We start from the raw sequence: 11,010 nt of genomic DNA on the forward strand, positions 1-11,010 counted from the left end.
TAGTGCCAAAAAAAACAAATTTAATTTTATAGTTAGTCATATAATTGCTGAAAATATAAGAGTTGTATATATGGTCTTCAAACTATTATTCTAGTTTCAGGAAACTTAGGAATTCATTTGTAAAAATAAATAGATACAAGATAAAATGTACATTACACAATATACATATATCAATGTCTATAAAATTACTTATACAAAGTTCAAGATGATAATAAAAAGAGGCAAATTGCACATGCTTGCATATACATAAAACAAATTAACGAAGGCAATTTTGTGACCACATAAGTTCCTTCTCAAAGCTATAATTCCTAGAATTTCCTTGACTTATTTCATCCACCAATTGTGAGGAAGAGTGAGATGACATACTGAGTAAACATTCAACATCTTCATTCCCTTCTAGAATACAAACTCCTTTCTTTTTCATTCTAACCTTTCTCGTGCTTTGCAATTTATATTCAACATCTTTCATTGTAGGCCTTTTCGCACATTTCAAATTTAGGCATATTTCTATCAGACTACTGATTTCAAGAAACTCTTGCTTTGTTTCTTCTTGCAAAACACAATCTTCTATAAGATCAAGCAACATATTCTCTCTTGTTGCTTGAAGGAAATTCATGGCTAGATTTGGTTGTAACCCATCTTTGGTTGAGAAGATGGGCTTCTTTCCAGTTAAAAGTTCAAGAAGAATAATTCCAAAACTATAAACATCACTTTTCTCAATCAACTGACTAGTTTGATAATACTCTGGATCGATATACCCAAAAGTATCATGTATGGCAGTAACTATGTGTGTTTGATCAAGAGGAATAAATCTTGATGCTCCAAAGTCTGATACCTTGGCCTTAAAAGTATCATCTAAAAGAATATTTGATGACTTCACATCCCTATGGAAGACAAACATAGAAGCAGCTGAGTGTAGATAGGCAAATGCTTCTGCAGATTCTGAAGCAATCCTGAGACGATCATCCCATGATAATTTAGATTCATTTTGTGAAACATGCAGATGATCAGAAAGGGTCCAGTTGGAGATAAATTCATAAATCAGTAAAGGAACTTCGGTTTCTAAACAACATCCAAGAAACTTAACTACATTCCTATGATTCAATTGAGAAAGAATCACAACCTCATTTATAAATTGATCAATCTCGCTCATCTTAACTGTTTTTGACTTTTTTTATAGGAACAACTCGTTGATATGATAGAATTCCTTTGTAAACTGTTCCATGTCCTCCCTTCCAAGCACTCGAGTTTCATCAAAATTATTTGTTGCTTTTTCTATTTCTTCCAGAGAAAATATGCTTGTTCTCTCTTCAACATGATCACTTGTGGAGATTAATTGTTGAAGTAGCAAACCATGATTCCTTAGAAAATTCCTTTGTTTGATTTTCTGTTTATTTCTTTGCTTCCATTTTTTGCCTACGATGACTAATGTTATGCAGAAGAGCAAGAGACTCGTTCCAATGCTAGCACCAAGAATGACACCTGCACAAAATTGATTTTGTTGCTTTTTATTTTAATTGATTTGCCCATATAATTTTACATAAATATCAATCATAAAATAATATTTCTTACATATATAAAATCTACTTAGAACTAGGGATAGGGAAGTACCAAGTAAAAGAGAATTTCTTTTCACCACAAAGGAAAGCTTCTGATTTGGGATGCATGTTCCATTGTAAGCGTCACCGTTCGTGCCTTCGGGGCAGTGACAACTATAACTATCGGACAGGTTCTGGCAGTTGGCGTCAGATGAGCATGAATTTGATTGATTGCACTCATTGATGTCTAAAATATATTCAAGTGCATGCAAACACTACAGTAGTAGGCATCATCGTGTGCATTTAGAAAGGCAAAACATAATTGAAAGCAGCTAGCTAGCTAGAATAATTAATTAAATTGATTGGTATAGACGACGACAGACCTTGGCATCCGTTGGAGACGTAAGGATTGCCTTGGTATCCCTTGGAACAGTTGCAGAGATAACCTGCAGGACCATTGGAGGAGTCGACGCACAGGCTGTTATTGCTGATGCAGGCATAAGAGGTTAGGTTGCGCTTGGCTACCTCACAGGTATCATTCCAATGGCCCAGTCCATCACTACCGGAACCCTGCCATCACCGTTAATTTGCATCGATTGGCTCGTGGTGATGTAAGATGTATTAAATTGGAACCAATCGGCCTCCAACGAGGGATAAGGGATCTCCACGTCCCAGGAACAGTTTCTGCTGATGCCGCCCATGCCGAAGGGGTAAGGGATCTCCACGTCGCCGCATCTCGTTTGACATCCGCTGTCTGCAGGCACAGCAGGTGCAACTGCAAATAGCAACAGCAGCAGTAGTAACATTTGGGAGAGGAACAAAGTCATAGCGATTGTTGATATAGCTGAATGCATAGTGATTCTGTTCGAAAGTTGAGTAGGATGAAGATGGTCATGGTATCATCAGTGTTGACGGAAAGCCGTTGGGCCTTCTAGATGACCTGGCAGTATGCCGAAAAGGCTCCAACGAGCGGCTAACGACGGGGATGACGAAGTTGCTGATCCTGCGCACACTCAGACGAGCCCCCATATCGTTAGAGACCAGAAACCAGGGAAAAAATCTCCGGGTCAGCACCTCCGACGCTCAAGTCAGGTACTTTTTCCCAGAAGCACAAAGAAAGGACGAAAAGTAATGACGAATAAGAAATGACGAGTGTGCGTACCTGCATAAGGGACAAAGCATCCCTTTTTATACTGCCATGGGTGTTTCTGGAGTCTGGCGGGTGTCAGGGAATGTCGGATGTCAGGCTTTGTCTGACAGTGAATGACACGCGACATCTTCTTATAGGCAAGTGGTAGAACCAAAGGAGTAATGAGCCCCGACTGTTGGCATATTCCCTAACACTCTGATTATTCTCTGATAGGTTGTTACGATTCCCTTTCTTATTTGTCGTGTAGTGCCTAGTCTCCTCCATTCGTGATTGCTAAGCTGGATCTTTGCACTTGTTGACCCCGATCTGATATCGCCTCCAGACCTGTACATCTAACCTTGTCCTATGCATCTCATATTGCAGACTCCCGACCAGCCTTGCCTCTTATTGCATCACGTATCGGGCCCTGTATGCCTTAATTCGGTTCTATTTATCCCGACTCCAAAGCTGTACGCTTGTCCGACTTAGTCTGACCTAACCTGTATGCCTGCATTCAACTCTACTTATCTTGGACCATGAGGCTATAAATTCTGACATGTATCCTTGGCTGACACATCCTGACCTGTACGTTTCATCGATCCATATGTCCAAAGCCATAAGGCTATAAATCCTGACATGTATCTTGGGCTAGCACATCCCGACCTGTATGTTTCATCGATCCATATATCCAGAGTCATAAGACTATAAATCTTGACCTGTATCTTGGGGCTAGCACATCCCGACCTGTACGCCAGGTATGTTCTATGCTGGAAGTCTTTCCTTCCGCGCCCTTACCTGATATGTGGGTCTGGTCCTTAACTGTACCTGGCCTGTAGGCCAGGCCCTTAATTGCCATCGAGGCTGGCTCTTGTCCAACCTGTACTCTTGATCTTTGACTGCCCCGTCAACGGAAGCTTTGACCCTTGTCATGCAAGCTTGACCTCTAACCTCCATGGGAGCTGGACTTCTGACCATCCTCTGAGCTTGACCTTTAACCATGTCAACTGTCTGACCCCCTTCTCATACACCGTATGACATAGCTTCTGATCTAATTAATTAGCTGATTGATAGGCCAATACCATCCTCATTATCCATGCAGGCATATATAGACAGATGTTTATTGACTTGACTACTACAAGTTGACTCTACGTGACTTGACTACTACATAATATATACATTCGTGTCTATGTGGCAAAAGGCGATTCGCTCGCCCCCAGCGCCCCCGCTAACTCGTCCCTAGGTCAATACGGAGGAGGTAAATCACGGGTGGCTACTAGCCATTAGTGCAAATGGCCAAGACATAGGAGAGGTTATGCTTGGTCACGCCGAGTTTCGACCCCAAGAACTCATATGACAACACCCTATGTCTTAACCATCGCATCGCCCCGAGGGGACACATTCGCGTCTATGATACATAGACAAGTCGACGGTTTTAATTAGGGGCCCAATAAAACGACTCTTTGATAGGATACATAGACAAGTCCAAGTCAAAGTCGATATACATATATTACTATTTTATTAAAAATCTTCCCCCTCTATTAACTAACTTTGGTGAAGCTTAAAATGAATTTACATTAATATTCTTTTTTCTATTCACACTAAAAATAATTTCAATTTTTATTAGTAATTCTATAAGCAAAATAATCAGTAATCTAGAGTTTGAGACTCAGCTACGGTATATTATTATGAATTTTACTATGATCAAAGAAACTTCTATAAATATTTTAGGTCAACAATGTTAAAAAATATATTTTTCTTAGTTTTTTTTACTAAGATAAGTATAATATTAAATTAAATTAATTTTTTTTTCATAGGGAAGCTGTAAGGATGACACTCGAAAATCTAAACAATTCAGATTTTCAAAGACCCAAATAAATAATTCAGATTTTCAAAAGTCACGTACTAAGTACTTTAATTAATATAACTTCATTATAAAGGGTGAATATGATTTCAATGTATTATATTACATACGCGAAGTGTGTGCACAATCACTAATATATATAAGAAAACAATCAATGTCAAATCTATAATTAGTGCTCTATAATTGAGCATTTGCGTATATCTACTTGCAAGTAGTCGTAATATTTAATAAGTACATGTTGAATACGATTTAGAAATATTCTTACCTGTCCTTCCTATTGTCTTTTCATAAATGCTCGTTCAATTCTTATTATTGAAACTTATATATATCCTTACATATTTACTAATTCAAAATTTTAATACCTATATGATTAGTCGTCACTACGTATACTGCCATGTTAGACCCTATCAACTTTGTCAGATTCTTCATATACAGTTGTTATCTTTTGAATTGCTCTAGCTAATCTTTCCACATTGCTTGTGGCTCATATACATGATTGCAACTAGTAATTAACTAGATTGAGACATGAGTTATCATCAATCTCTATATATCCCCGACTCAATTGATCCATAAGTCCATGTCAACGTATAACTTCCTGCGCCGAATATATAAAAATATAAAATACATTCGTTAAATACTAATCATCATCTAGAATAGTTGGCCATGGGAATAAATAATATTAATCATAATTAATTTGGGATGATAATAGTTAGTGCTCTATAATTAAGCATTTGTGGATATCCAATCCATTTCAATTTGGTTTGAAACTTAATATGCTCTGTTTATTTGGAAAAGTGAAAAGTAAAATTAAGAAAAATATTTCATAGTAAAAAAGTTTTCACATTTTAACAAGAAAGAGAAATGAAATCCATCTACGCATATTTTTCTTCTAATATTCAAATATTAGAGGAAGGGCGATAAGTTAGTGGAAGGGCGATAAGTTGTCATTCAAATATTTGTGATTCGATCCTAGTTATTATGTATTTATCGGGATTTTTTCTCTAAATGAAACGTCAATCATGGAATGCTGGGTTTCTGAATCGCCTTCATGTGAACATTCTCGATTTATCCTAATGATCCATAGAAAACTTTCATGGAGCCATACTAATCGCCTCAGATGCTATGTTACCTCGTTCATTTTTTTTTTTATTGAACCAAGGGTCACACTTGGGACAGATAAATTTGCTCACACCAAACCAATTTTTTTAAGATTTAAATGAGAAAGCAAGTAAGAAAAAAAAAATAGCATTAGTATTACAAAGATAACAGACATAACCTTAAACACAATTTAACACTCAAGAGTAACATTAAGTGAAGATAATTCTATACAATACTCATATGAAACTAACTTACTTAGAAAACTAGACAGTAAACTCATAACTACATAGGATTAAAAACTAGAAAACACACACATAAGGGGATTAGAAAAGTAGATACACAAACATACAAAGGATCCTTTAGCAACACCACTTGAGCCCACGTCTCCAACTTGATGTTGAAGTCAGCCTTGCATATTGCTCCATTCAGTGAATATGGTCTCTGTACTGAAATTAGAATAGGAACCAGCATTGTTAAAATTTGATGACTCAATGAGCAAGCTTTCCATTTCCTCAACGTCTTGTTGTACCACGAATGGATGTTGCTTGTGAGTTCTCAATCTGTAAAGCTCTTCGGCCACTTCCTTCATGGTTGGCCTATCCTCTCCATTTGACTTTACACATTGCTTAATAAGTTTGGTAAGCTCTTGAATAAATTCCATATTAGCTTCCAATTTCACTTGATTGTCTAAGATCTCTGAAACTCTTTTTTCACTCACGAACATAGCAAAAGTCGACACCAAACTCCTTTGTTCTTCAGATTCTGCAAAATTAATGGCCTTCTTACCTGTAAATAGTTCCAAGAGAAGCACACCAAAACTATAGACATCACTTTTATAGGTCAAAGCATATGTCATCAGGCACTCTGGATCAATATAACCATGAGTGAATTGCAATAATGTAGCAAATTGTTTTTCCCCCTTGGGAATCATCTTTGAAGCTCCAAAGTCTGAAATTTTTACTGTGTTATCCATATCTAAAAGTATATTAGAAGGTTTCACGTCCCCATGAATGATTTGAGGTGAAACTTTTGAGTGCAAGTAGTCCAAAGCGTCAGCAGACTGATAAGCAATTTGTAGTCGAGTATCCAAGGAAACTAGCGCTCGGTTCTCATTTTTATGAATTAAATCAGACAAGGTTCCATTTGGGACAAACTCATAGACCAACAATGGCATCTCCATCTCCAAACAACAACCCAAGAGCTTTACTATGTTGACATGGTTAACATCTGATAAAATAAGTGTCTCTATTCCGAATTGTTTCTTCAAATCCTCATTGATAATCTTAGGTTTCTTTATGGCAACAACATCTTGGTTTTCCAAAACTCCTTTATACACAACTCCATTTCCTCCTCTCCCAATAATATTTTTATCATCAAAATGATTTGTTGCTTTCTCTAATTCTTTGCTTCCAAATATCTTAAATTTGTTGTGGCCTTTTTCTAACTTCATCTTTTCCTCTAATTCGTGACCTCCACGTCGCCGCATTTCGTTTGACATCTGTCATCAGGCACAGCAGATGCAACTGCAAGTAGCAGCAGCAGTGGCTTTAGGGAGAGGAGCAGAGACATGGCGAGCGCCGCTGCTGAATGCATAGCTTCTAATTAGCTGATCGATAAGCCAATTGTAACCCTCCTCGTTATATAACATGTTTATTAAAATACTAGTTCTCTCGGGGCGGTGCGATGATTAAAATATGGGGTGTTATCATATGAGATTTTGGAGTCGAAACTCGACGTGACCGAGCATAATCTCCCTCATATCTTGGTCATTTGCACTAATGGTTAGTAGTCATCCGTAATTTACCTCCTCCGTGTTGACCTAGGGACAGGTTGACGGGAGCGCTGGGGGCGAGCGAATCGCCTTTTGCCACATGCTTATTAAAATACTCTGTCCCCTTGGATGAGTCTCATGCATGACTAGCGCATGAGGTGTTGTCATAATGAGGTCTGAGATTCGAATCTCGACAAAGTCAAAGTAAATGTCTCCCTTATGTGATAGTCACTATTCCAAAGGCTAGTAGTCGTCCGTGATTTACCTCCTCCGTGTTGATCTTGGGACGGATTGGCGGGGGGGCAAGCATATTCGCCTTACTTGCCACAATGCTTATTAAAATACGCATCCCCTTGGATGAGTCTAGTGGCTAGCACATGAGGTGTTGCCACTAATGGAGTCTGGGGTTCGAATCTCGACAAAGCCGAGATAAACGTCTCCCTTATGTGCTAGTCATTTTTCCAAAGGCTAGTAGTCGTCTATGATTTATCTCCTCCGTGTTGGCCCTAGGACGGGTTAGCGGAGGCGCTGGGAGCGAGTATATTCGTCTTTTTTACCACCAATGCTTATTAAAATACACGTCCCTTCGGATTGGTCTAGTGACTAGCACATGAAGTGTTGTCATAATGAAGTCTGGAGTTCGAATCTCGGTAAAATCAAGGTAAATACCTCCCTTATAGACTAGTCATTATTCTAAAGACTAGTAACCGCCTATGATTTACCTCCTCCGTATTGATCCTGAGACGAATTGACAAAGACATTAAGGACAAATTTATTCACTCTTTTACCATAATACTTACTAAAATACATGTATCACTTTTGCTGCAATACTTACTAAACTATATCATATCATATCGTATGTTCTTGGACATGCTATATGTACAATCATGTTTGAAAAGTAGGAGCGTCGACTTTTGTACGTGCCTTCAGTGAGTGTACCGCGATAGGCTATAGCCCTTGCCTCTTTGCCACGCTCAGGCTGTAGATCGCTTATCGACGGTCCCCTAAGGGACCACTAAAACGACTCTATGATACAGATACCCAATTAATTAGATATAGTCAGATTTATTATAATAAAATAAGACATCAATTTTCAACGGATATATGTTATAAAAAAATCTTTTCTCATCTTCTAATCAAGTTAACGGTCAATTATAAATTAATCCTTTAATTTAATTTTTTTTATATAATTTAAAGACAGATTATAAGGGATATCATAGTCAATTTTACAGTAGAATAAACAAGTCCAAGTTCAAGTAAAGACTTCGTACACCTCACGTACAAATATATAAATACATATGAAAAAAATAAAAAAAAAATTGTTAAACATTAATCATCATCTAAAATAGTTGATCAACGGAAATAATTATATTAATATTTATAATTGAACATTTGCGTATATTTACTTACAAGTACTTGTGAATATTTAGATAAAGTCAGAATAGTTTATATTTAATAAGTACATTTGTGTATGTTTATTTGTCAGCACTGAGTACAGAGAGTAATTTTTGTATTTCATCATCAATGAAATTATTTGATAGGATTATATCGATTTACTTGAGATTATGATGTAATATTTAGTCACTGGAGTCTAAATTGTAGTTTTTGTTTGAGCATAAGCAAAAGCTTAAGTCTAAAAGTGTGATGTGCGCAAATTATATATATTTTTATGCATGTTTTAACACACATCTATTTGTATTTCATAAGTATAATCTATGTTTACTGCACTCTATTTTATTATAATGTCATATTTTCACTTCTTTTATTCGAAGATATACATTTTACTTGTTTTCATTGATAGGACATATTTTGGAGCAAAAATAGAGTAAAAAGACTTAAAATGTGAAGTCGGAGGAAAGAGCTAGCTCACATGAAACATACATGAAGGAAAAGGCTTTCAAAAGATCTTAAAATTGCATATTTAATAAAGGAATACGCTCTACCCATGTTCCTTGACACGTGCATGATCCTACGGAAGAAATTTGACAGAAAACAGAGCTTAAACGAAGTCTAGAGCCTCCAAAAGATCTGGGTCATGCCTATGAGGCACAGCCATATGACAATCAAGTTTTTCCAAAGCTCTAGCCATGCCTTTTAGATATGGCCATGTCTGAAAAAAAGGCACGGGCGTGTGAAATTTTCTATATTGTAGATTGAAATTAAAATAGTCATAACTTTTTGCTTCGTTGGAGATATAGGATGTTCTATATACCAAAATGTAGATAACTTTACGATCTATAACTTTGATGAAAACTAAAACTAGAAAAAACCATGTGTAGATAGTTTAAAAGATGTTTCCATGAGACATAGCTATGCTAGGGTCATGTTAGGGTCAAGTTTTCTTCCCAGGGGCCATGAGACATGGTCGTGTGAAATCACACGGCCATGCCTCTTTAGTAGAGCCAAAGTAAAACCAGGCTATGTGAACCCACATGACCGTGCCACATGCCTAGTGGAGGACAAAGCTCTAGTCTTGTGAACTCACACGGTCGTGTCACAAAGTAGAGCAAGTAAGCCCCGACCGTGTGGAATTCACACGATCGTGTCAATGAACCAAAGAAGAAGCAGGTTGCGGCCGTGTGGAATTTTCATAAATGAAGCAGGTTGCGACCGCGTGGAATCCACATGGTCGTGCCATCGGACCAGAGTCAAGGCAACTTCCAGCTGTGTAGATTCATAAGGTCGTGGCATGGGCCGTGCCTAGCCCGTGCCTTGCTCTATTTAAGGGACTTTTCCCCCCTTTTTACTTATCTTTGGCTTGAGGCTCGCCCCTATTACTTGAGGAAGGATTCTCCCCCTTGGGGGAACCGTAAAAGCTTCATTTTTGCCGATTTGTCCACCTCCGGAGCAAGGATTGCATCCAAAAAGACCAACACTATATGAATAAACCTTCTCTTCTCTTCTCTTTATGTTTTGAGTTATAAATTGCTTTAATTCTTGTCTCTTGGTTGTATTTCCTTCTCTATGTAGTAGATCCTCTTATTCTTAGGATGTAGGGAGTATTTGTGATACGATGTTAATGTATGAACTATGTATTTGGATATTTTCTTATGCTATGATATGTTTTATAACTTGTTCTTATGCGTGGTGCCTTGCATGTGTTTGATAAAATGTGTGTGAGATCAATATATTAAGATGTAGAGTTTTGATTACCATGTAGAGGAAGGACCTTAAATTGTAAGATCATGGGACCTTGTGACAGAAGGTATCCCTTACTTTCTACAGTGTTTCCTTGAAATGGTGACCGATTCTCTACTAGGGAGGATAATTGGAGTTTTAGAAGTTTTTCCCAAATTAATATTAGGAAGTGACTTGTGTAATCTAACGATTATATGGCCGGGGGATCCTGTGACAGAGGATATCTCTTTAACGGGACTTTCTAAGTTACCTTTTCTACTTAATTACATTAATCTATTGTTAGGAAGTAAATTGGATAACTCTAGTGATTGTATAACCTGGGGCCCTGTGACAGAGGGTATCCCTTTAACCAAATTTTATAGAGTTGTTTCGTTATTTAATGGCGTTAAAACTTGGGTAAACTCTTTGGTGCAACTTGCGCAGAGTTGTGTTGGACTTTAGTTAGAATTCCTATACGAATATAAACATGGAGTTA

General features: G+C 37.4%; 1 protein-coding gene across 1 annotated transcript; it reads right to left on the reverse strand.

Annotated features, from left to right (window-relative positions):
* Positions 1 to 6,029: 6,029 nt before the first annotated feature.
* On the reverse strand, positions 6,030 to 7,112 carry LOC122032801 (putative wall-associated receptor kinase-like 16). Its single transcript, XM_042592114.1, has one exon. The coding sequence runs from the start codon at positions 7,110 to 7,112 to the stop codon at positions 6,030 to 6,032; it is 1,083 nt and encodes a 360-aa protein (XP_042448048.1).
* Between the last annotated feature and the right edge of the window lie 3,898 nt (positions 7,113 to 11,010).

Source organism: Zingiber officinale, chromosome 11A, assembly GCF_018446385.1.
Source record: "Zingiber officinale cultivar Zhangliang chromosome 11A, Zo_v1.1, whole genome shotgun sequence".
In the NCBI taxonomy this organism is placed as follows: domain Eukaryota; kingdom Viridiplantae; phylum Streptophyta; class Magnoliopsida; order Zingiberales; family Zingiberaceae; genus Zingiber; species Zingiber officinale.